This window comes from Diabrotica virgifera, chromosome 7 (genome assembly GCF_917563875.1).
Source record: "Diabrotica virgifera virgifera chromosome 7, PGI_DIABVI_V3a".
Lineage (NCBI taxonomy): Eukaryota > Metazoa > Arthropoda > Insecta > Coleoptera > Chrysomelidae > Diabrotica > Diabrotica virgifera.
In genome coordinates, this window is record NC_065449.1 from 12745271 (window position 1) to 12772898 (window position 27628).

Here is a 27628-nt window from a genome sequence, read left to right on the forward strand (position 1 = left end):
CAGTGCAGTGCAGTGTTAGTGTTTTTTTAAGTGGTACATTACGATTTTTTTTCATGGCATCATTGTTTTTTTATATAGGTAAAACACTGAATATGTACCTATGTGGATTTTAAGAATTAAAAAAACTACATATCATCCTATAACAAATGACCAAGGTCGGGAATATAGACTCTATTAGTTGGAGAAAAGAGGTATTTCTGTGAAACTGCGGGAAGCTAATAAAAATACAGAAAACAAAACAAAACTTTTTTATTAACGAAATAAATAAATAAACGTAACAAAACAGTATTATCTAAAGCTCCTTACTTCCTCCGCTACTGTATTTTTTGCTTTTCTTATCCTTTCGTCCTGATGACGAACAATAACACGCTTCTGTCTGAGCGTCTAGATACGACTTGCAACCAAGCGTTAAAGTACCAGTAAACAACATTTTAGCTGCACCTTTACATGCTACAATAAAAAACAAGCATTATCTTGTATGTTATAAATTCAAAATTTTAATAAAACATTTATGTAGTTAGTATATCACTATTGACCAAACGAAAAAAAGTTGAAAAAGTTCATAAAATGACATATTATTTATGAACTGTCATAACGGACGAACTAGATCCAGACATATAAATAAAACGCAGAATAGCAATGACTGACGACTGAAACTTTGGACATCTTGGCTATAGGGCTTTTCATCGACTGTCATTTGTTTCGAGCTTCTGTCATGTGTCACATAATATTAATATAGCTACGTCTTACGTCTTTGGTTTGTATTATTTGAAGATACCAATAACGTATGGCCTAGATATATTAATATTATGTGACACATGACAGAAGCTCGAAACAAATGACTGTGAATGAAAAGCCCTATTAAAGCACCCTAATATATGTCTGTGTAGATATTGGCATTGAATCCGACCCGCTCCGACCGTCACATGTAACACCGTTGCCGTATCCTCTATTTTTTCATACTATCACGTTACAATTTTTTTTGTGATATTATATTTGTGTGAAATGTATCATTTTTGTGTATTTTAGGTATGTTGTAATATGTTATGTATATTATAGGTTTTTACTTGATTATTTTAAATCATTGTGACGTTTAACTTGCTAGAAACCTTGTAATATTGTGTACCTAATGTGTTAAAAGTAAGCAGTTTTGAAACACCAATTAAGTAAAGTTTATTATGTTGTTGTTTTCACCAATTTTGAAAAAATGTGAAAACATTGAATTGTCCACGTCCGTCTGTCCGTCCGTCCGTCTTGTCTATCTGTTTGCAAACTCAACTCCTCGTCATTATACCAGGTAGAATGACAACGAGTTGTCAAATGAAAGCTTATCCAAGGATGGTACTAAAGGTGAGAAATTTAACCTAGGCTCTCTGTCCGTCTGTCTGTCCGACCGCGTATATGATTCCTTCGTCACTGTGCCAGGTAGAATGACAAATGAGGTGTCAAATGAAAGCTTATAATCCAAGGATGGTACTAAAGATGAGAAGTTTGACATAGGCTGTCTGTTCGCCTGTCCGTCCGACCTGGTATAGTGACGGAGGAGTTATATTCGCGGACAGACAGGCAGACAACCTAGATCTAATTTCTCACCTTTACTACTATCCTTGGATTATAAACTTTCAGTTGACACCTCATTTGTCATTCTACCTGGTATAGTGACGGATGAGTTATACTCACGGTCGGACGGACAGACGGACAGACAGCCTATGTCAAATTTCTCACCTTTAGTACCATCCTTGTATTATAAGCTTTAATTTGACACCTCATTTGTCATTATACCTAGTATAATGACGGAGAAGTAAATGTTATTATTCTATTATTCTTGTAGGTACATTTAACATTGATTGAAATTATGAAAGAAATATATAGAAAACAGCATGGCAACACTGTGATGCACAAACATAAAAATTCAGCCACATTCAGCTGTGCCGGCTGTGCGTTACATAGGGTGCTTTAAAATCCAAGATGTCCGAAACTTTTTAGTCGAGGAAATGAAACTGGAGAAATGGCAAAACCTCGCAATTTTTTCGTCCAGCATCGATTTGTACAAAAATTTGGGATTAGGCTAATTTCACACTCTAGTTCATTTTCTATATTGAGTCGTTGTACGCTTTTGGTTTTTAAGGGTGAAAACCACCCCTAATTGTAAAAAATTATAAAATAACATTTTAAACTTTAATATTGTCAACATTTGCTTCTTATTAGTTACATAATGATTGCTTTGTGCTTTAAGATATAATATCACAATATTTCAACCCTTAAAACCACCCTTGTTGGAGCTAATATGAAAAGTTTACTTATCCTAAAAGAATAATTTCGGCTTGCATCAATTTACATAAAAACTTGGGGTTAGGATCATCTTACCCTGTACTCCATATTCTATATCATACTCAAGGGCGTTGATTATTTTTAGGGGTGTAAACTACCCTTATTGTCAAAAATTATATAAAAATATTGTAAACTTTAATATAGGTAAAATTTGGTTTTGACTGCTTAAATAATGATTGTATTATGCTTTAGGATATAATATCATAATATTTCAACCCTTAAAAACCACCTTTAATAATATTGCAATTTTTATAAGAAGACAATTTAATAGATCTATACAGAAAAAAAAGTAGAATTAAAGAATTACAAAAACATTTATTTACACAAAAATACGAATTTACAAATATATAAAAATATATATACAAATAGTTTTTTAGTCATCCAGTATACGAACCGGCTCTGTGGTATTATATAGGTACATTGAAAATGCTCTATAAGGGGACTATTCGAATTTTTAGAAAAAAAAAAGTTAGTTTTATAAACATAGCTCCTTCATTTTTGTCGATAAAAAGTTTTTTCAATAACACTTTTTGTAGGATTTTTAAAGAGTAATAAGACTGTGTAAATTAAATAAGGGGATGTTTGCTCGTAAATAGATGTTTTAAACAGCTATATCTCGCTAACTGTTCAATGTAATGAAAATCTGTGCATAAGAAAATTTTAGCTATTAAAAAAGCTATAATTTAGCAGTCTATCATTTTTTTCGTACCTGCAGTATTTTTGGAGATATTTTGAAGAAAATGATAAAAAATGCAAAGTTGCAAAAAATCAATTTTTCTTTAAACTCCAATTTTTCTAAAATTAGGCCTTTTAAATAGGTCAAACTTCTTAGGTGTATTAATAATATAAATATAAAAGAAATTACAGAAAGGCGAAGACCAATTTTTAGTTGCAAGGCTAGTTAGGGGGTTGTTTTCACTGTTTTTTTTTTTCGTAGAGAAAAACAGGTACCGACTTTTTTTTATCATAAGTTGCTCAATTTTTATGCTAGAAACTTTTTATTATTTTTTTTTTGAAAGATCTTATTGTATGCTTGAAAAAATATCAAGTAAATTTTTCTGGAAAAATGCAAAGTTTTACCGTTATTTGGCTTTGATTATTTCAAATTATGCATTTGATGATTATTTCAAATTATGCATTTGACGAAAAAAGCTAACCTTTAACCTGCCGTATCTCGGTTTGTATTGGTCGTAAAAATATTATAGAAAAACAGTTTCATTTGTGTTACTAAAAGATAAAATTTTGATATCTACAGTTTTTTTTTATTAAATGCATATTTTTCGAGTTATTCTCAAAAAACCCTCTAAAAAAGTCGATTTTTCCGTCGAAAAACTGTTCTTTTAACCACGAATAACTCAAAAAATATTAGTTTTACGAAGAAAATGTAAAGAACATTTTTTTCTTAAAATTACTTTTTACATCGATTTACATGGTTAAAATGTAATAAAAAATTCCCACCCCCGAGATGGGGTGGCAACTACCCCCGAGGTTTTAGCGTACAGCAGCATGATATAGAAAATGATCCTTGGACTATTTCCTACCTTCTGTGAAAATTTCAAGTAAATCCATGCTGGACGAAAAAATTGCGAGCCAAAAAGCTTTATTTCCTCGACTATTTATGAAAATTTCTATTTCTTTGCAAAATTCATCTCAGTTGAGAACTAAGACAAATAATGATAAGTGCTATGTTTCGTCTATATTTTGTATAGTACTGAAGAGTGGACACTGAAAGTATCAAGCATGAAGATAATTGAAGCGTTGGAAATGTGGATTCATAGACGGATGCTGAAGATACCTTGGACAGCAAGAAAAACTAATGAAGACGTACCAAGGAGGGCCAAAAAAGATAGAGAACTACTAGTGAGGGGAAATTGATATAGAATGCTACAACTAATCATTAAAGCCAAAATAGAGGGCCGCAAAAGTGTAAGAAGAAAACAAGTTTTTTGGTTAAAAACATTCGTGAATGGACTCGGATATCAAATGCGGGATAATTAGGTACTCAAGGTCGGATAATTCTGATATAGCACGTGAAGAAGAAAAATGCAAGAAAAAAGAAAATATAGTATAAGACTTATGTCCAGTTGCACCAACAAATAAACGATTGATTTGGATTGCCCGTTTGTTTTAAAATATAATTGTCAAATTAAAAACAGAAATTTTAACGATTCACCCAAAAAATATTAAATTTTAACCTTTTTCGAAAGAAAAGAAAAGTGTTCTGTTATTATATTTGATGGTAAAAAATTTAATATTTTTCGGGAGAATCTTTAAAATTTCTGTTTTTAATTGACAGTTTTTTGACAATTATTATATTTTAAAATAAACGGGCAATCCAAATCAAAAATCAATCGTTTATTTCTTGGTGCAACTGGACATAAAAGTATCAGTAGTAATTGCACAAGAGCTCTAAAATTCTATATTAATTTTAGAGATCGAGTGCAATTTGTTTCGATTATTTCATGAATAAAACTGTTCAAAACCAAAATTTTATTGTAATTTATTTATGTAAGTACAAATTAGTACAATTAAACACACAGTTGTTATAAATATTTGACGGTAGAAAGTCATCACTTTTATAATTTTTAAAACATTAATTGTCATTAATGTCACTGAATGTATTTTTTCATAGCAACGAAGGGCATCTAACGTAATATACTTGACGACGGGAAATTATCAAAAATTATCGGGTATAATATCACAAGAGAGTGAGAATAAATTGAAAATAATGAGACAGTTTTTCGAAAATTTGTTGTCTGGCAATAGACACGAGGGCCAGCAGGGCTCGAGTGGCTATTGCCCAATGACAACAAATTTGAGTAAAAATGAAGCATTATTTTCTTATTTATTCTTACTGTCGTGTGATATTCGTAAGATTATTTTTTAATACGTATATTATGGATATTTTCTTAAATGTGACAGTTGTCAAAACTAGGAAACCGGTTGCCAATAAACAGAAACAATCTACTTAAAAAAATTTTATCGGTAATTTTCTACAGTAGATAATTCTCAGTATAATTTTAATCTGATTGGACAGAATTAAACACGTGATCAAATATCTTACTATACGATTGGAAGTTAAAATCATGAAAAACTAATCGGGTATAATATCACAAGAGAGTGAGAATAAATTGAAAATAATGACAACAAATTTGAGTAAAAATGAAGCATTATTTTCTTATTTATTCTTACTGTCGTGTAATATTCGTAAGATTATTTTTTAATACGTATATTATGGATATTTTCTTAAATGTGACAGTTGTCAAAACTAGGAAACTGGTTGCCATTAAACAGAAACCATCTACTTAAAAAAATTCTATCGGTAATTTTCTACAGTAGATAATTCTCAGTATAATTTTAATCTGATTGGACAGAATTAAACACGTGATCAAATATCTTACTATACGATTGGAAGTTAAAATCATGAAAAAATAATCGGGTATAATATCACAAGAGAGTGAGAATAAATTGAAAATAATGACAACAAATTTGAGTAAAAATGGAGCATTATTTTCTTATTTATTCTTACTGTCGTGTGCTATTCGTAAGATTATTTTTTAATACGTATATTATGGATATTTTCTTAAATGTGACAGTTGTCAAAACTAGGAAACTGGTTGCCATTAAACAGAAACAATCTACTCAAAAAATTCTATCGGTAATTTTCTACAGTAGATAATTCTCAGTAGTAATTGCACAAGAGCTCTGAAATTATTGAATTTTTCCCGAGTGACACTTTGTCAGTTTTAATTTCACGAGCCGAAGGCGAGTGAAATTATGTCAAAGTGTCACGAGAGCAAAAATTCTATATTAATTTCAGAGGTCGAGTGCAATTTGTTGCGATTATTTCATGAATAAAACTGTTCAAAACCAAAATTTTATTGTAATTTATTTATGTAAGTACCATTAAACACACAGTTTTTATAAATATTTGACGATTGAAAGTCATCACTTTTATAATTTTTAAAACATTAATTGTCATTAATGTCACTGAATATATTTTTTCGTAGCAACGAAGGGCATCTGACGTAATATACTTAACGACGGGAGATTATCAAAAATTATCGATTTAATTCAGATTTCTGTAGCTTTCTATTGGTCAGAATCTCCTATGAATGAAATAATCGGTATAATTTTAATCTGATTGGACAGAATTAAACACGTGATCAAATATCTTACTATACGATTGGAAGTTAAAATCATTTAAAAAATAATCAGTTTAATTTTGATTTCTGTAGCTTTCTATTGGTTAGAATCTCCTATGAATGAAATCATCTTACTAAAGAAAAACTTACTTTTTACTACAGTATTTCCCGCTACAGACTTGTCGTATGTCTCACAGTATTTATACAGACATCTTTTGAAATTAATGTCGCAAACTTCTTTATCGTTTCCGCACGTATCGTAGCAGATATCGTGAGCATCACAGCATTTTTTCATTTCTCCAAGCGGTAAGTACTCAGAGGATATGGATAGACCCAAACTTCCGCAACCATCTGCCGAAGGAGTGTGGTGTTTGTTCGGTTTGGGTTGTTCATCTAAAAAATATTATATATTGAGCATTTAACAAAAACTATTTGGGACAAACATACAGTAATAGTTCAGAGAAACAATGCTCTGACTTGTTCCAAGTGACGAATAAGTCATTGTTTAGTATACAATACAGGATGTAACAAAAAGGTAGGTCATAAATAATAATCACAAATACTGGGACCAAAAATAGTTCGAATGCATCTAACTTACCTTAGTACAAATGTGCACATAAAAAAAGTTACAGCCCTTTGAAGTTACAAAATGAAAATCGACTGTTTTCAACTACATATTAGAGATTTTTTATTGAAAATGGACATGTGACATTTTTACGGCAGAAACATCTTAAAAAAAATAAAAGTGATTTTTGTGCACCCCATAAAAAATTTTTTGTTCCCTTAGGCCTTAGACCCCCCAAATATTTGTGTTTGTTGCAATTAAATTATTATTGTGGTACCATTAGTTAAACAACGTTATTAAAACTTTTTTGTCTCTTAGTACTTTTTCGATAAGCCAGTTTTTATCGAGATATTTTGAACATTTGTAAAATCCAACACATATTTTTACATGGTAAAGTAAGATTATAGAAACCTGGTAATAAAATTATAAAAATAATATTCTATAATCTTACTAAACCATTTAAAAAGTGTGTTGTATTTTACAAATGGTCAAAATATCTCCATAAAAACTGGATTATCGAAAAAGTACTAAGAGGCAAAAAAGTTTTAAAAACATTGTGTTTAACTGACGATACCACAATAATAATTTAATTGGAACGTACACAAATATTTGGTGGCTTTAAGGGAACCAAACCCCCATAAAAATTTTATGGGGTAGGTACACACATTTCACTTTTATTTTTTTTAAGATGGCAAACACTACGTTCGTTGATTGATAAATTATACAATATATAATATATATTGTATATATTTGTACTTGTATCTTAGAGAGAAACTCAACTTATTACCTACAAAAGTGGACAACATCAATCCCAAATAGACTAATTCATGGTAAGGAAAGAAGACAGACGTGAATGCAAGGACTGCAAGGTAATAGTTAGTGAGACAGTAAGCCAACAACATAAGCTGCTTGCTCTGGACATCGAAGTAAAAAGAGAAACTAAACAAAAATATCGGAGAGGACCACAAAAAGTCAAGTGGTGGATGCTAAAAGATGAGAAAGAAGGTCTATTGAGGGAAATAATAGTAGAAAAAATATGTTGGAACATGAAAGGAAGCCCTAACACAATTTGGAGAAAAATGGCCAATATTATTAGAGAGACGGCTATTGAAATACTTGGGAAAACGTCAGGAAAGAAGTTTGAGGATAAAGAGACTTGGTGGTGGTCAAATGAAGTACAAGGAAAAATAAAAGAGAAGGAAAAATTATATAAAAAGTAGCGAGAAACCAGATCGGACATAGATCTTCAAAACTATATGGTCGCCAAAAAGGAAGCGAAGGTAGCAGTAGCAAAAGCTAAAGCAGAAGCGTATTCAACCCTATACGATCAACTTGATACCAGGGAAGGCGAAGCAAAGATATATAAAATAGCAAACAGAGAGCAAAGAAAGCAAGAGATTTTAATCAGAATAGATGTATCCGAGATGAAAATAATAAAATACTAATTCACGAAAAGGATGTCAAAAAGAGATGGAGAAAGTATTTTGACAGTTTATTAAATGAAGAATTTGACAGGCAGCCTGTGGAGTTAACGGAGACAGTAACAGCAATGGTTATCAGAATAACAAACGAGGAAGTGGCTCAAGCGCTTCAAAAAATAAAAAAAGGAAAAGCAGTCGGACCAGATGATATTCCTGGGGAAGTATGGACACCATTGGGAGAGGCAGGAATAAGTTGGCTAGCAGGTCTATTTAATAGAATTATGGAAGTTGGACAAATGCCAGACGAATGGAGAAGCAGTATATAAAGAGACCAACGCTCATATGGTATTCATTGATCTTGAGAAAGCATATGATAGAGTTCCTCGAGAGATTCTGTGGTGGGTACTCAATAAGAAAGGAGTCCCTGGCGAATATGTAAAGATTGTGAGAGATATGTATGAGGGAGTAACGACTAGTGTTAGGACAGGTGTGGGAGATACTGATAAATTTCAGGTGAAATTAGGATTGCACCAAGGCTCGGTGCTTAGTCCTTATTTATTCTCATTAGTTTTGGACCAGATAACATCGAAACTACAAGGTAGCATTCCATGGTGCCTAATGTATGCTTATGATGTAGTATGTGTTAGTAGGAAATAGTGAAAGAGACTTAGAAAAAAACCGGAACAGTGGAGACAAGCTCTGGAGGAAAAAGGTTTAAAACTTAGTAGGACAAAAACCGAGTATTTGGAATGTTCATTTAAAGATGGAGTTACTTCAAATAAAATGGTATCTTTGGATGGTGAAATGATTGTGAAAAGCAATAGTTTTAAGTACCTAGGATCGGTATTCATCTACCTCGGATCGGTACTAGGATCTATAGAAATCAAATGTAGGATAGAGAAAGCAAGATCTGCATTTCAAAAAATGGCAAAGTTGTTCAAATGTCATGATTTGTCGATACCCATAAAAGTCAGATTACTACGATGTTATATATTTCCTATACTGTTGTACGGAGTTGAGTCGTGGACTCTCACAGACGCCACCTGCAAGAAAACTGAGGCTTTTGAGATGTGGCTTTATCGTCGAATCCTGAAGATATCTTATACCGACCACATTACTAATGAGGGTGTTTTGCTGAGAATGAAAAAAGAAAAAGAGCTGTTAATCAAAATAAAAACAGCCAAAATCGAATACCTCGGTCACATCATGAGGAACAGTGAGAGATATGGACTGCTGCAACTGGTCTTGCAGGGAAAAGTAGAGGGAAAGCGAGGACCAGGAAGGCGAAGGATTTCCTGGCTGAAAAATCTACGAACGTGGTTCAACACAACCACTACAAATCTTTTCAGAGCAGCAGTGTGCAAAGTGCAGATTGCCATGATGGTCGCCAACATCCGAAACGGATAGGCACTACAAGAAGAAGGATCGGTATTACAGAGTAATGGAGAAATAGATGGAGATGCATGCAGTAGAATCAGGGCTGGATGGATGAAGTGGAAAGAAGCGAGTGGTGTGTTGTGTGACAGAAAAATTCCAATGAAGCTGAAGGGAAAATTCTATAAAACAGCCATAAGACCGGCTATGATGTACGGAACCGAATGTTGGGCAGGAAAAATAAAGAGGAACAACGAATGCATGTGGCGGAAACGAGAATGCTTAGATGGATGAGTGGAGTGACAAAGAAGGATAAAATTAGAAATGAGTATATTAGGGGAAGTCTATGTGTGGCACCAATTGATGCCAAAATGAGAGAGCATAGGTTAAGATGGTTTGGTCATGTTCAACGTCGAGACGTTAATCACCCAATACGAAGAAAAGCTGAAGTGCAGATTCCTGGAAGGAGTAGGATAGAAAGACCAAAGAAGACGTGGGGGGAGACGATTAGGCAGGACATGTTGGGAAAGGGGATTAACATTGATATGACCCAAGATAGAGTTGTGTGGAGAAATGCAATTAGGGAAGCCGACCCCGCATAGGGACAAGGCGAAGAGAATGATGATGATTTGTACTTGTATATTTATCAATCGACGCTACATTATTCTATAAATTTTGTTTGTGAAAAAATAAGTAACGTCTGGGGCTCTGGACTAAAGTGAAATTGGCATTATTATTAAGGTATAAAAGTCATAAAAGAAACACGGTGAAATAACTTTATTGCTTAAATTTACATCTTAGGGCTATACTTAACAAACTCGAAATAAATAACATATTAATCTAATTGTTCTATGACGTCATGCATAAATATCTTTATCATTAAACAATGTCTTTTTCAATGAAATTGATGTAAGCGTATAAAGGTAGCCATACACTAAAATCCTTGAGGTTTGAACTCGCAAGTCCAGACTTTGAAAGCTTATCACAGTGCCAAAGGTGACGGTAATTTGAACGGTGAATAAAGGTAGGTACCTGTACCTAATACGTTAGTAAAGAAATACCTAATACAGATGGTTTTGCTTTGGATAAGCATAAAAAGTGAAAAATCATTTTTGTCTATAAAATATTTCTTATAGTAAAGGAGGAAAGTATGCTAAATTTGCAGTTACTCGATCGTTATGGGGACCTATTGGGTTGTGCAGATTAGGTCCTAAAACCAAAAAAAAATTAAGTTAAGCTTGCCATTTAAGTGGAGACGTTTCATTTTTTTAATTTAATTTTCCATTTCCAACAATCGTTTTTGCCAATTAAAGCGCCATTTAACGAAATTCGAAAAAATGTCTCGAATAAAAGTTACTTATTTTTACGAAAGGAATCCAAATCTGTTTGGTGTCATTCGATAGATTTTTCAAAAATATTGAATACGTGTATTTTGCAGTTTTTCGATATGAAGTTGATTTCGCGAAATATCGTGGGAGGTCGTGTTTGGTATCATTCGATAGATTTTTGAAAAATATTAAAAACATATTTTTTAGACAAAGTAAGTTTCCAACCTAATAGAAATATTAATAATATTGAAAAATATTAAAACTATTACTAAAAGATTTTTAATTGAAAACTTAACCATTTCCCTGGCAACGCATCCATGGCTTCTAAAAATTGCAAGCCAGATGGATGCTGAAGCGAAGAAGACAAGAGGTAATTCAAAAAACTTACAATTCACGACCCCGTCTGTTCAGCTGGTAAATTCTAACGGAAAATGGACCTAGTTACTCAAATGAGTAAAGACCAATATAAAAATAAAATAAAAATTCCATTTGTATTCAGTTGAAATGCGAAGGCAAAACCGTCTTATTTTTCACTTAGAACAGGGAGTGCAGACCAGCACTCTAAATCGACGATTTTCGACTCTATTTGGAGTCATCATCAGAGAGGCGTAGGTCTGCTGCTCTCTGCCCAAAGTGACAAAATTCCCAAAGCTTATCTGCGCATTGCAACTGACGTTTATGGAGTAGGTGACTAGCGTCATCTGGCAACTGAAAGGCAAAATATGTTTTCAACCTAATAGAAACATTAATAATATTGAAAAATATTAAAAATATTACTAAAAGATTTTTAAATTGAAAACTTATTGGTCCATTTCCCTGATAACATCTCCATGGCTTCTAAAAATTGCAAGCTAGATTGATGCTGAAGTGAAGAAGACAAGAGGGAATTCAAAAACTTGCAATTCACGACCCGTCTTACTTTGCCTTTCAGTTGCCAGATGACGCTAGTCACCTACTCCATAAACGTCAGTTGCAATGCGGGGATAAGCTTTCGGAATTTTGTCACTTTGGGCAGAGAGCAGCAGATCTACGCCTCTCTGATGATGACTCCAAATAGAGTCAAAAATCGTCGAATTAGAGTGCTGGACTCTGCTCCCTGTTCTAAGTGAAAAATAAGACGGTTTTGCCTTCGCATTTCAACTGAATACAAATGGAATTTTTATTTTATTTTTACATATTTTTTAGTTTTTTGATCTGACTATTTCTCACTATTTTCTTGTGAAACTTTGTGAATCACCCATTTCCTTACGCCCCGCTCAAACCGTCAGATTTTTGAAATATATGTACACCGTTCTGCATGTAGGTACCCACTTAACTTACCTCATCTTAATCTGACGATTTCGAGTTTTTCTAAGAACAGATTTTTTCGGACCCCCCTTAACGAACTCCCTTGTATAAAAATACAATATATGGTAAGGGTATATTTAGAGGGTAGGTACAAGGTTTCTCCCCATGTGATTTTCTGACGCACTCGAGTAACTGCAAAAATCCCCGCTTGGGCCCTACCATTATATGTTTTAGAGAAAAATGGTTAAAAAAAAGTTAAAGGTCGTAAAAGGTTCTTTAATTTTTTTTATTTATTTATTCTTAATGTTTCGACAACTAATGGCCATTGGTATGGTAAAAGTTCTTTAATTTGTGAATTTCTAAATTAAAATACATAAACAATGGACTGAGATAATTGCAAAAAACCCTTATTTTTGCAGTAATTTATAAATGTTTACATCTTTGTTTTTTAAATAATGATATGTAATATAACTACAGTGGAACCCCGATAAGTCGGCCCCCGATAACCCGGAAGTCCGGCTAACCCGGACCGATTTTCATCAGATAAACATTTTGATTCTCAATATTTTGTATTTTTCAATTTAATTGTGGCTTATTTCCAATCAAAATAGTTAATTATCAGACAATCCTTTCAACAATAAAAGTGTATGTAATATAATATTTGAGAGATAATGTGTCTAGACTCTCTGTGTCGTGTACTTATGTGTGTAATTTGAACACGAGATTAAAAATTACTCATAGTACACGCCGCAGAAACAACAGCCAGCTGTCTGTAGTATCAATTCCTTTTTATTTCAAACTGTCAGCATTGTTTAGGAAAGACTATTTAAAAAATTCTTTTATAAACAATGGTCTTTAGTATTGTGTGTCTTGTATTGTTTGGGTTTGGTGTTTTTTTTAGAATTGTAATGAGTAGGTAATATGTACTGTGCATATTTATAAAAATATTTCATGTTATTTCAATTCTAACGGAGTTTATCTGTAAGTATACCGTATTTTATTAATTTTTACCATATTCTCCGGCTATCTCGGATTTTCGATAACCCGGATCGGTCGTGGTCCCGATTAATCCGAGTTATCGAGGTTCCACTGTACTTGAAATTATGGCAATGAATGAGTTATTAAAGTGTGCTAAATCTCAGCTAGATTCAGCTACAAAAAACGAAAATTTGGCAACTCACTTGTCTTAGGTGTATGGCTACCTTAACAGAACAATAGCTTAATCATTTACAATTATTAAGATAAACTGCTTATCGAATACATTGTTATATATGGTTAGACATTGTAGTTAAATTTTTGCATCACAGCAATTGAATACAAGAAAAATAGATAACTTAAAAATAGAGAAGTAAAGACAATTCTTTGTAGACATATTTATCTGAAAACGAAATAAAAAAATACGCTAAAAAGGGTGAAAAATAACAGAGCAACTGGTCGTGGAGACATACCTATCGAACTGCTAAAACACGTACTTTCGGCCTAAATGCAAGAATTAAAACACATATTTTTTAACAAATGGTTAATTTTTGTAAAAATACCGAAGGCAAGGAAATTTAGGAAATAGATATTTAAGCTCAACCCCAATAATTGTAGGGGAATATGAGACACACCTGTGGGTAGTTTATATGGGAAAATCGTTCAAGAAAGGATGGAGGAACATCTACGAACTTTAGAAGAACAGAGTGGTTTTCGACCCGGACGCTGTTGTACTGATAATATAATATGCTCTAGAACAGCTCATAGAGAAAACAAAATCATCAACGCTGATTTGCACATTGTATTCATGGACTTTCAAAAAGCCTATAATAGTGTCCCAGTCAACAACCTGCGGAAAACAATAGAAAATCACAATCAACACCTACATACATAAATGCCGTAAAATCTTTGAACGAAGTCAATGAATGTAGGACAAAAGTCGGACAAAACTACATGCTTAGAACCGTTTACAAGTCGATAAAGGAGTTTATACGTAAAGAACGTTAACTAAACTTTATACAGTGATGAGCGCGCTAATAACCGGCAAAATAGCGCAAAAGATGGAAAACATAATACATTGCGAAACAAAAGGAGATGAAAGTAGTGGAGGTGGAAATGTTCGTTATAAACGTATAAACTAACATTTAACAACACAGAACCAGGCCTCCCAGGTCGTTAGCAAGCGAAACCCCCTAGTAAAAGGAAAGGATACGCCTAGAAAAATTAAGCAGTTTATTAAAATATGCACCTGGAACGTCAAGACCATGTACGAAGCAGCCAAAATTTATAATGCCATCCATGAAATGGAAAGACTGAATATCGATATAATGGGCATCAGTGAAATGCGATGGCCTGATGCTTGAAAATGTCAAATAAACAAGCACCAAGTATATTACTCTGGAAATACAGAAGGTCAACATAAGCATGGCGTCGGAATAATTTTAAATAAACAAATAAAAAAATACGTTACGAATTTTGTTCCAAAATCTGAGAGAATCATGCTCATTCAATTGGATTTATTCCCAACAAAAACCAACATAATCCAAATACACGCACCCACAGCAGACAAATCAGAAGAAGTAATAGAGGCTTTTTATTACGATTTAAGGAAAGTCCTAAGTAAGTTAAAAACCAATGAAGTAACGCTAGTTATGGGTGACTTTAATGCCAAAATCGGTAAGGGTAGTTATGGTGAAATAGTAGGTTCATGGGGTTTGGGTGAACGAAATGAGAGAGGAGAACGCCTACTCACATTTGCTACGGAAGAAGAGTTGGTAATCACCAATACACTCTTCAAATTACCATACAGAAGGTTGTATTTACACATGGCGCTCACCCGGTGACACGCCAGAAAATCTCATAAGAAACCAGATTGACTATATTTTAATAAATAAAAGATTCAAAAACTCAATAACATCAGTGAAAACCTACCCTGGTGCAGATATCAAGTCAGACCATAACCCACTTGTCGGTAAGTTTCGTCTGAAATTTAAAAGAATTCACAAACCTAATCCTATAAGATACGATTTCAAACAACTAAGAGATGATGACATAAAGCAAGAAGTACGGGAATATCTAAAGAACAACATATCTAAGTCAGAAGTAGTTAATGATGTTGACACAGAAATAAACCACTTAGAAAACATTGGGAAGGAAATATTAGACCAATACCTGCGACCAAAAAAAAACAGAAAAGAAAAAACCATGGATGACCGACGGTATATTACAGATGATGGACAGAAGAAGAGAATCCAAGCGGAAAGACTACGTTGCATATCAGTTTCTAGACAAAGAGATAAAAAAAAGCTGTCGGAGAGAAGCTAAAAACAGAAATCTGGAAGAACAGTGTGAAGAAATCGAGATATTGGAACGTAAACACGATTCCTTCAACCTCCACAAAAAGATTAAAGAAGCAGCAGGCATCTATAAATCAAAAAGGTCGGGACACTTAACAGACGCTCAAGGAAATCCAATAGTTGATATTGAAGAAACAAAAACAACATGGATGAACTATGTGACAACAACATTTGAAGACGATAGGAATGTCACCATCACACAAAATAAAAATGACGATACCGGACCATCTATTCTCGAAGCGGAAGTAGAAGCTGCAATAAACAACATTAAGGAGGGAAAAGCCGCAGGACCTTTAACAGTCACGATATAAAATTGGAAATAAAAGTTCGTTTACTAAAATGCTACGTATTCTCCGTTCTTTTATATGGCGTGGAGTCATGGATCTTAACTGAAGCATCACTGAAGAGACAAAGCATTTGAGATGTGGTGCTATAGACGCATGTTGAGGATTTCCTGGATAGACAGAGTTATCAACCAAGAAGTTCTACACAGAATGGGTAAAGAGCGCGAACTAGTCGTAACCATAAAGCGTCGCAAACTGGAATACCTGGGCCATATAATGCGCAATGAACAACGATATGACCTACTTCGGACCATACTTCAAGGTGAAGTGCATGGGAAAAGAGGTCCAGGACGAAGAAGAATATCCTGGCTGCATAACCTGGGAAAATGGTTTAACTTAACCACTACCGGACTTTTCAGGGCAGCAGTCAACAAAGTCAGAATAGCCATGTTAGTGTCCAACATCCGTAACGGATAGGCACCATAAGAAGAAGAAACTAACATTACATTACATAGTTTTCCACCTTTAGACGTCTGTGACAGGAGTATTTTATCAAATTCTGCTGTCACCTGTCACAGTGACAGTTGTCATACTCCTCTGATACGTTTAAAGGTGGGAAACTATGTAATATTAGGGAGTTTTTGTTGCTACGTAACGTACGCATCTCCGTATACGTAAAGCAACTAACGTGTCGTAGAGGATGAATGTTAAAATAGGTAGTTTTTGTAACTGCCTTAACGTAACGTAAAGCAAATCGTAAAGTCACTTTTAAATTCCGTTGACATTCAAAAAAATAAAACAATGTTCACACAATATACAATTAATATACAAATGTAAAAAAAGATAAATGAATAATGAAATTGTATGGTTTTAATTGCTTCTATTTAAATATAAAAATATTATTATCCTTAAGGTTAAATTTTTTTTATTTTTGTTTATACCTACTTTTTAGTTGTAAATTATTGTATACCTACATCAGAATTCCAGTAGGTATAATGTAAATAGTGTGGTAATATTTATTTGAAAATTTTACTGAAACTAGGTCATTTGTTTATCTAGTTATTAATTGTGATAATCACTGTATTTCTTAAATTAATACAAGATTTGTTTGTTTTGCTTTATTAATAGACAACTTAAAAACAATAAAATTTTAAATCTATTATGAAGTTCCAATTTCCAATTACAAACAGAATAATTTTACTCAAATAGACTAAACCAATAACCAATATAACCTTAAAATGTTTATAAACGGATAGTACGCTGATGAAATGTTCATTTGGTAGGTAATCGGGCAAGATCCTCGTGTGCATTCGGCTCGATAGGGATGCGTATGAACCTAACGTACCAGCCCGTAACCTTAGGTAATACGTATCGCGATACGGGAGTTCAACCATTAATGCGCAAGCGTATATGTCAAAAAGATGCGTTACGTTTACGTATTTGTGTGCACAAAAACTCCCTATCATAATGTTAAGTTATACGTATATATCGATCATTTCCATCTCCACTAGTTTCATTTCTTTTTGTTCTTTTGCGCTATTTTGCCGGTTATTAGCGCGCTCATTAATGTATAGATGAAAATAAATAAAATAATGTATAAAGCTTGGATGAGGTTTGAAATACACATAGTACTACTACAGGTACTGCGAATAAGGATATTGAGAAGACTGCCCCAAATAACAAAAGCTTTCCTTAAAAGGATTTTTTAAGGAATCACATACTTAAAAATGATAAGTACGAGTTGTTGCAGCTGATTATGAAGGATAAAATCGAAGAAAAAAGGGGTTCTGGTAAGCGACAAATATGCTGGCTGAGAGACAATCGAGACTGGACTGGGTTGAACACACAGGCGCTTTTAAGAAAAACAGGAGATAGAGGCGAATTTGCAATTGTTATAGCCAACCTGCATTAGTGGAGTCGGCACTAGAAGAAGAAGAAGGAATCCAAGGATCATCAAGATCTTTAGAGATATAAGTAAAGAAGATTTTTTAATTTTTACATATTTTTATTTCAAAAATTAACAAAAGAAACTTAAGTTTTTTCATGATTCGGTCACGGTCCCAGGCCGGCCCTGTCAATTCCGGAAGCTTCCGGCGACGAACTGTCTGAGACCCTTTCTGTGGGCGAGACAAAAGAAACTTGTTTACAATCGGCGTTTCTAGAAGGCCATCGATAAACCTTTTTTTATTGTTCTTTAAATAATATTTACCTTTCGATTTTTCTGGAAATCAGTAGACTAATTGTACTTAACTATATAAATAGACATTTTTGGAATTAGAGTTTCAGTTGTGAATTTGAAACCATCGGTGTACTTTGATATGTGACGGGCGCGGTATATTTTTTGAATTTGTAATTAGATAAATTAGTAGATTTGGTGTAATAAATAAATTGGATATCGTAGTTTGTAAAATAAAAGATATACATTCAGTGTTTTCATTTGTTTAGTTGTAAGTTATTAAAAATTAATAAAGTCAACTAAAATTAAACATTAGTGCCTAAAAGATCATCGAAAAGTCAAGTCAGTTTTGTAACAATTCTATATTTACAACAGTATAGCGATACAATAATTAGGTATGTTTAGCACAATGCAAAAATTTAACTATAAATGTTCAAACTTTCGTATACACTTCGTAAGGTAACATAAATGTGGTAACCAAAACAAAAACGTGTAATAGACTTGTTATTAAAATAAAACAACACAATAGACTTAGATACTAAGCAGGTAATTACTTAAGTGTAAAAATGTGTAAACAATAAGTAGGCCAATGATATTTTCTTTCTATAATCACTTAATAGTTTCCGACTTTTTGCTTATAATTGATAAAACAACGTTGAACTTTAGGGCGAAAGGAGAAGCCTTTCGCCATTATAAAAAATTGAAAAAATATTAGTCAAAACTGACTCAACGCAATGCTATATACAGAGTTCACTAAAAGTCTGAAAACGCCTAATTATCTCTTAAACGAATGGCCCGAATTGTACAAATATACGCCTATTCTGCAATATGAAAATTTCAAATTTGATACTTGCAATGTTGCCAGATTTACCATTTTTCTGATATCATTAGTCACTGGCTTTTTAACCTTTAACTACACGCGCTGGCGTATTTTGTACGCCAGATATAAGAATTCAACTGCAAATATATTTTAAAATTTAATTTTTGACCTTGTTTATCGTTCTAACCTATCACTGGAATGTGCTTTACAATTTGGTTTTAGTTTCGTTATAATCGGCGTTGTGGGAAGATCGTAATTTACAGTTTATTATTTGTTGTTTCCGGTGGTGGACAATATATGCCACGATTATATTGATATAAGTCGTAATATGCGTACATATTTCAATTGTTTTTTAGTAATTATGGCACAAAATATATTTTTCTTTATAAACAATACTTTTTCTCCTGTAAAAAATCACATTTCAAAAAAATTTTTATTAGTAATTTTATTTATCATGAAATCCAGTTATTCCATAATTCCAGTTATAAATCCCAATTGGCTTACTGAGAAGTAACTCCAAGTATTCACTGATGCCGAATAAGGTTTATAACAAACAACTAAGTATATTTTTCAAAAAAAAAATAAACAAATCCGCTGTTTTTAAGTGTATTTTCTTGTGGCGTATAAAGTACGCCACGCGTGTAGTTATGTTATAACTTGATGCGCGTGTAGTTAAAGGTTAAATACGACACTCTGTATATATATTGTATTATTATTAAAATCCTCACTTCAATATGAGTTCAATCATAAGCATCTCTTATGCCTGGTTGCACCAACAGATCTTAAGCTCCAGTTTAGCTAAGCTCTACTTATAGATAGGGCCTCCTTGAGTATCACTTACGTTGCACCATAATTTTCGATTCTTACCTTATTATCAATTATATCTATTACTACATGATGATATTTTTATTGAAGTTATACTTCTTTAGGCGCGATTGAGATTGAGGGTGAATTTATATTGATCTGCGCGCATGCGCACACCGACAGTATGGTATTAGTCGTTATACGGGCTCTGATTGGGTGTTGAAATGATCTGTCAATAATAAATAATTGTTCAATATGAAGGTAAACAAATGTATAATATATTAGTTTTATTGTTGTGAGGACAGAAACAAAAAAGTTTATAATTGTAGTGACATTTAAATAGTTTTTAAAAGCAACAGGTACGTAATAATTGTAAATGTATCATAGGTACCTACCTATTTGAACCTACCAAAATACATAGTATGTAATACTTTTATTTGCATAATTTGATTACCATCAAAATTTCTATCAATGTTCACCTAATATATTGTTTTCTTACTCTATGTTTTGTTGTATTTTTTCAATTCTAAATCATTTCAATTCAAAATCAAAATAATTTAATTTAATTCAAAAATGTCAAAAGCTTAATCCGTTTAGTTAGTCGATCTTCGCACATAATGACACATTGCCTCTGTGGCGAAGCGTTTAAGGCGAATGAACCCCAATATACCAACCGCGCTGATAGCTGGTTCGAATCCCAATAGAAACTTTTATTTTTTTATTTTTTTTATACATTTTATGATTGTAAGTATATTTATTATATAATTTTATTTTCAGAAAATACGTATTTAGTTGAAAAACTGTCCGACAATTAATGTTCAGAAATCATTTATGGCATTTTTAATGTGTTTGTGTGTGTTTTATTCTTTTAATTTTTGGCACTGTTTTAATAAAAATGTTTGAGAAGTAGTAATATTTAAATAAAATATAAATAAAAAGTATATTAATTTCGTTTAAATCATATAATAGAAGTATAACTTCTTACGTGCGTACAAAGTACACACACATTCTTTTTACTTTATCGTACTATATACGTAGTATAGTATAATAGATAAAGTTATAGGATCGTGCAAAAAAATTTTTTTCAGATTTCACTTTTTTTCGACGTTTTGAGTCCCCCTGAGTCTAAAAAGCAAATAAAAAAAACATGTCGGAAGTATGTACGTACGTACGTACGTACGTATGTACGTACGTATGTCGCCACCGCCCAGCAAAAACTACTGGACCGATTTTGATGAAATTCGGTATGAGTAAGTTTAAGAGAATTTTGTCGAGAAACTAAGCTTTTAAAAAAAATCTCTCAAAGGGGGGCCGAAATAGGGGGGTTATTTAGGGCCCATTTTTGCAAATTTTGACAGAAATAAATGAAATTCAACTCAAAGTAAGCTCATCGATAGGTAAATAAAAGTACGGAATTTGACATTTCCAAATTCAAAATGGCGGCCAACATGGCCGACCGCCCCCCCGACACATTTCCCTATCTATCTAAAAAGTTTTTGAAGATAAGTTTAATTTGAAAAAGTCGTTATATAGCCTAAAGATGGGGCTATAAGAAAGATGTTATCGTTTTTCAAAAAAAGTTACGGGTTGCCTATATTTAAGGGGTCAAATTTTGACATAAATTTGAACTAGATTTTCTCAAAAATGGCTCCAAGGAATTTTTTTATTTTTTGATATATTTTTGATATCCTATCAGTAAATTGAATGACATTAGTCATATATCTTAACTCCCCATAGGAGGCGAGTTATGAATTTTTTATAAAAAAATATTCGAGTGCCCGTAACTTCCTTCTTAATAGAAACTAAAATTTGAAATTTTGCAGACATGTATGGTATTTTATTATCTATTATCACAATAAATTTTACCAAAAACATGGCTTCCGGTTGAACCGGAAATGAATAAAAAATCTTAATTTTTTTGATACGCCCTGTATATTTTAACACATTTTGAAAGAATGCAAAATTACCTTTCCAATGACATAAAATTTATTGCTGTAGCTTAAAAACTCGAAAAGTTACGGTAAATAGAAATTTTGCTATAATCTTATGTGTGTCCTCTCTCACGCGTTCATAGCATAGCATTATTGTAGAGCAGTCAATGAGGGTATTTAGCTCCGAATTCCATCCTACTACATTGATGTACTTGATATTTTCACAGTAAGTAGGGAATAGCTCAAGAAACAAAATCTACCCTATATACTATGGCGCTTTTATCTTGGGGCGGTTCCCACTTCTTCAAGGGGGTGGAAAATTTGTTGGTCAAAATAAGCACGGAAGTGGCTGAAGAACCTATTTCTAAGCAAAAACTGGTCTATACTTTTTTTTGAAAACTCAATACTTTTTGAGTTATGCGTAGTTGAAAATTGGCCATTTTCATTGAAAAATGACACCTTTTCGGACGGATTTTTTGTGAATACCTTAAAAACTATGCATCGAACTAAAAACTCTATATAAAACATTTTTTAGATTATAAATAATAAAGAGATTCGTTCCTTCGTAAATGTTCTATTTATAATACGAAAAGAGATATGGTAGGTGAAAATAGTTTGTTTTTTGGTGCATGCTCAAATTGGTGTATTCAACTTCAAATAACAGAGGAACGGTAGGTTTTAGGTGTATAATGCTACCAACACCTTTTGTAGTGTTTGAAAAGGCCTTTAAAACGAGCACCGTTAAATGTCGGTTACTTACAAACTAAGCGAGATATGGTGCAAAAAATATAATGACTAATGTACTTTAAGGAAAAATGAAAAGTATATACATTTAACTCCCCATCCACCATAATTTAAATGCATTGTTTTTCTTCTCAATACCTTTTAATATAGTGTTATTTCTACTTTTAAAAAGTTAAACGGGTTTAAAATGAATGGTTTTTTTAAAAAATGTGATCAAATTATAGAATGAATTTTTAAATTTTCTTAAAAATCTTCCTTTTTCTCCATGTAATTCGAAAATAAAAATATTTCACCCCTGAGAAGTGGTGGGAACTTCCCCCATGATAAAAGCACCATAGTATATAGGATAGACTTTGAATTAGGAGATTGGGCTACTCCCAAAATTTCATTAAAATCCATGCAGTAGGATAGAATTTGGAGATAATATCTTGTTCTTAATCTCGCGCATTGACTGGCGTAATCGAAATAGAATGAAATGCAAATATTGTAAACTATTAATTTCTCAGAAAAATGAACTAATTTGAAATGAAAGTATGACTATAATATTCTATTGGTTTATGCAATAATCTACACATCTATAGTGTGTCCCCGAAATATGGCATCGAACATTTTCTCAAATGCAGGAATTAATGATGCGTAGAACCATAAAATACTTTTAAGTACAGTAGGTGTTTCTAAAATATCAAAATAACGAGTAACTTTGTTATTTTTATAGAATGCCAATATCTAGTACCATAACGATAATAGATCGGCACGATAAAGTTCTCGGGCGGCCCTTCCGTCCAGCGTTTTTTATAATATATTATAATTTATTATATTATATTAATACTTATGTTATTCTCATCTTAAGCTTAAGATCTGTTAGTGCATACCGATTAGTATTTTATCCAGCCACGAAGGTCTTAAATAAATAAAACTTCTCAGTGCCCAATACTTAGTTTAGAAGTGATTCAGTCAATCTAGAATGATATGATTTTCACATTAATTAATAAAAGTTTTGTATTTGTGTTAATTGGACCATTTTTTTATAGAAGGAAATTTAACAATCAATAATTATGAAATTTTAAAGAGAAATGGTTTCAGCAAGATTGAACTCCAGCTCATTTTAGTGTAAATTTTAGGCGTTACTTAGATCAGACATTTCCCGGATAATGGATTGGTATCTTATGTAGTATTGAATGGCCTCCTTGATACTTAAAAAAATTTAAGAATTCTAGGTATTTCATTAAGTGATTGTAGAAAAAACCTGTATTACATAATTGAATAAAAAATTTTCAATGTCTAAATGCCTCTATATTGAAGTAGTGACCTTAATATAGACCTTCTTGGTTCTATAATTAATTATTGATATATCACATCTACTTATTTTCACTACGCTCAAAGATTCTAGTGGTAACCTTGATTAATGGATTCATCGCTGACTCCTAAATCTATGTTTTCTAGTTATTATCGAGGATAAATGAGGTATTCACAAGTTCTTAAGCATTTCTTGAGCTACTGTACAAAATTGCTGTGTTTTCAGCAAATATAAGTAAAAATTATAAAAACTTGACCCATGACAAATACATCACATTTTTCTCTAATATAGAGACTCACTAAACTATAATTTATCCCTTTAAGTAAATAGAGCCAAAAAAACTGGTTTGTTTCTTGGTTGAGTAATACTGATTAACATAAAAAATACTGACACTAATTAAGAGTGTTATCTGTTACACTTAACATCAGGCTGAAAAAAAGCTGCTGCCAAATTTGCATTATAGAATATGTGCTACACTTACTCAAGAAACGTTTAAGTTGGTAAATACCTCTACTGTATTAGGTGTTGACTTAACTGAACAAATTTATACTTGGACAAATACTACTAATATGCATGAATTTTAGTGAAGACAATGCAACAATTTTTTATAGTGCTTTGTTTGATGTTTCTTTAAAAAAAAGGTAAGGCCTATCAGGCCTCACCTGTGATGAAAGTACAACATAAACTTGGAATTTTTTTATTGATAAACTTGATTGTGTCGCTACTTCATTCAACATGACACTCTGTCTATGCTAATACCTATATGTCTATGTCCTAATAAACATTTCAATACATTTAAATACCATAACCACACTGAAATGACATTTATCGATGAATTAACCATAGACTTATATATTAACATAGACTGAGCATGCCTTCCACGCTTTCTGACAACAAGATCTCTTGGACTGGTTTGATGTTATCTCTTTCTAGTATATTGTATCAAGAAACTAACATGTAACTAAGTTAGGTATTGGCGCGGTAGGGGAGAACTAGTGTCGCATCTTTACTATATGTAAGACAGAAACAGCATTGATAAAAAAAAAAGATTGTGTTGCTACTTCACTCAACATGACACTCTGTCTATGCTAATACCTATATGTAGGGTTACCATACGTCCGGATTTCGTCTGGACAGTCTGGATGTGAAAGACATGTCCAGATTGGGGTCCGGATTTTTTTCTTTACTAAAAAAATGGAAAACAGATGGCCTACGGGTGGGAAATTTCATTCTGCGCAGCACTTAGTTAAGTTGGTCTAGGTAAAATAGTATTTTCTAGGTCTAGTATGCTAAAACATAGGTGTATATGTATTTTAAACTGGCAGAGATTTTCGATGTTAGTTGCATATTGTAGCCAAACAACTGTACTTTTAATTGTGCCATATGCATTTTGCCTAATTGTACAATGTAGAGGTAGTAACACAGTCAAATTTACATTTTACATTTTCTACAACCCCTTGGACTACCCCTGTCCGAATTTGACCTTAATAAATCTGTACCATCTGTGAATAAGTCGATAACTCAAAAATGCAATTTTTCGGTATGGCCATTTTAAACATTTTATTAATTTTGAAGAATAAAAATTTAAGATTTGACTTATCCACTTATTCACGGTCTGTACCATCTGTGAATAAGTCGATAACTCAAAAATGCAAACTTTTCGGTATGGCCATTTTAAACATTTTATTAGTTTTGATGAATAAAAAATTTAAGATTTGACTTATCCACTTATTCACGGATGGTACAGAAATTATGGTAACCCTACCTATATGTCTATGGAATTAACTGAATTTTAATAAACTAACCTCAAAACAACTTAAAATCAATGAATTTCCCTTATATTGTTCATCCGCTATAACTTTTCCCATGCGTCATGATTCATTTTCAGACAAATTACACACATCAGCGTATGTTTCACTTTATGTTTTGACTTAATTTGTTTGAAAATGAATCGTGACGCATGAGAAAAGTTATAGCGGACGAACAATATCTACACTTTTTTATTGAATGCAAAAGATCAACCTACTAATTCATGCACCATAAAGCAATATTTGGCCAATACTGGTAACTCTTTAATTCTATGGATCATGCTAACTATTATCTAGAATTGTTTAAAATACCTAAGCAATCGCACATTTAAAATCATGATCGATGGGAAACCTCGCTAAATAATCTACACTAGGAACACAAATTTTTGAATGGTTTTTCATAATATTGTACCACACAGTCTTTTGGTTTGAATCCTTGATTTCAAAGTAAGACCCCCATAAACTAGAAGACAAAATGTGTCTATCTGGATGACTCTCACCAGTATACAAATCCAATTTTTCTACTTCTAGTTCTTCACAAACATTCACAGTATCACAACCAGAGTGGACATTGGGTGTGTAGATATCCTGGACCAAATTGTCACCAATGTAGAGGAATTTTGGAGTTTGAGCACTTGACAATCTAGTTAAATGTTCTTTTAGCATCTTCCAGTTACCATGTGTGTAGATAGATCCATTTCGCAGCTCCAGTGCTGGTCCAGTTTCCTTGTAGGAGTCATTCAACACTAGAAAATCTCGTTCATGCATAAAAAAGCCTGGTTTTTTGGCATAAGACACTACAATATCGAAGTAGTCCCTCCAATTTGGACCCAGCGTAGATGAAGCTGTATGGTTAGCGAAGTCTGCATGAGCACCTGTTATTAGATACAGCTTTTTACCTCTATCTCGTAATTCTTTAAGCCAGTTAAGAACATTTGGGCTACATTTGTAATAATAAAGATCTGGGTTGTATTTAAGCTCAGGAAAGTATCCTCCTGCGTCTTGTTCAAAATGTTCTCTATTAAACATATGCATCAAAGCATTGAGCAGATCAGGCCATATATTGTAGACTTTCTTTTGACCATGCACAGCATCTATAGCATCAACAGCTCTAGCAAATATCAAACTAATCGCAATATCAAAGTAATCTAATAGTGTCCTCATTTTTTCCGAGTATGGGCCGTTCCAGGTTTGTAGAGGATCCTGGACAAACAAGTCAGTCGCTTTCCAATGCCTTGTAGGATAATACTGTAAAATCTCGTCTGGAGTCAGCCACTTGGTGCCGTGTGTAGCTTGTAAGATTGTTCCATCTGGACCTATTCGAATCACATTCCCATGTTCATCGTCTACAATTAAACCTTTTATAAAAAAGTTGGGATCGACAGGTTGCAGAAGAAGATCTCCTGGGTAATTCCTTTCCTTTACTAAATGGTTTGACAGGATTCTATATTCTAGCTCTAACATATTACCTATTCTGTACCTGGCTAGAGTATTGTCCAGGTCGAAACCTATACAATCATAATGGTTAATGTTAAATGCACGATCACTGTTTAGCTTCCGCTGGGTCGCAGTATAAGAAAACGTCCGGTTGATCACTGGCCTCACTAACTTTAACACGTTTTTGGTATACATTCTGGAAGACTTAAAACAATTGGAGATACAGTTTGTGCACTACAGTTTCACTTTTTCTTTTTGCACACACAGTCTATGTAAAACAACCATTCATCCTTGAAATAAGAGCGAAAATAGCGTTATGCAAGAAGTGTGTATTCACGGTATACCATAGATTTAACAGATAAAGCAGGCTGTGCTTATTTTATTATTATAAACACGAAATTTTGCTTTCCCTAATGAAATTCACGCATGTGTGTCAGTGTCAAAGTCAATCAGCTGATTTTTAAAATGGCTAACATTCCTCAGTGAGTGATTTTAACAAATTAATTTATAAACAAAATACATGATTAGATACAAAGCCGATATA

General features: G+C 32.8%; 2 protein-coding genes across 2 annotated transcripts in view; both read right to left on the bottom strand.

Annotated features, from left to right (window-relative positions):
• Nucleotides 1-233: 233 nt before the first annotated feature.
• The window catches only part of LOC126887770 (group XIIA secretory phospholipase A2), a 30125-nt gene continuing 2730 nt past the window's right edge, over nucleotides 234-27628 (bottom strand). Inside the window, exons 2-3 of the mRNA XM_050655575.1 lie at nucleotides 6627-6869; nucleotides 234-450 (exon numbers count right to left, since the gene is read on the bottom strand). Of these exons, the coding sequence (XP_050511532.1) occupies nucleotides 293-450; nucleotides 6627-6869 (401 nt within the window). The 3' untranslated portion in view covers nucleotides 234-292. The remainder of the gene's footprint in view (nucleotides 451-6626; nucleotides 6870-27628) is intronic.
• Nucleotides 18587-27510, bottom strand: LOC126887769 (5'-nucleotidase domain-containing protein 1). Its single transcript, XM_050655574.1, has one exon. The coding sequence runs from the start codon at nucleotides 27277-27279 to the stop codon at nucleotides 25960-25962; it is 1320 nt and encodes a 439-aa protein (XP_050511531.1). The 5' UTR covers nucleotides 27280-27510; the 3' UTR covers nucleotides 18587-25959.

What these genes read in the sequence shown, in the direction of transcription:
- LOC126887769 (XM_050655574.1), bottom strand. Translation starts at nt 27,279, where the DNA reads ATGTATACCAAAAACGTGTTAAAGTTAGTGAGGCCAGTGATCAACCGG.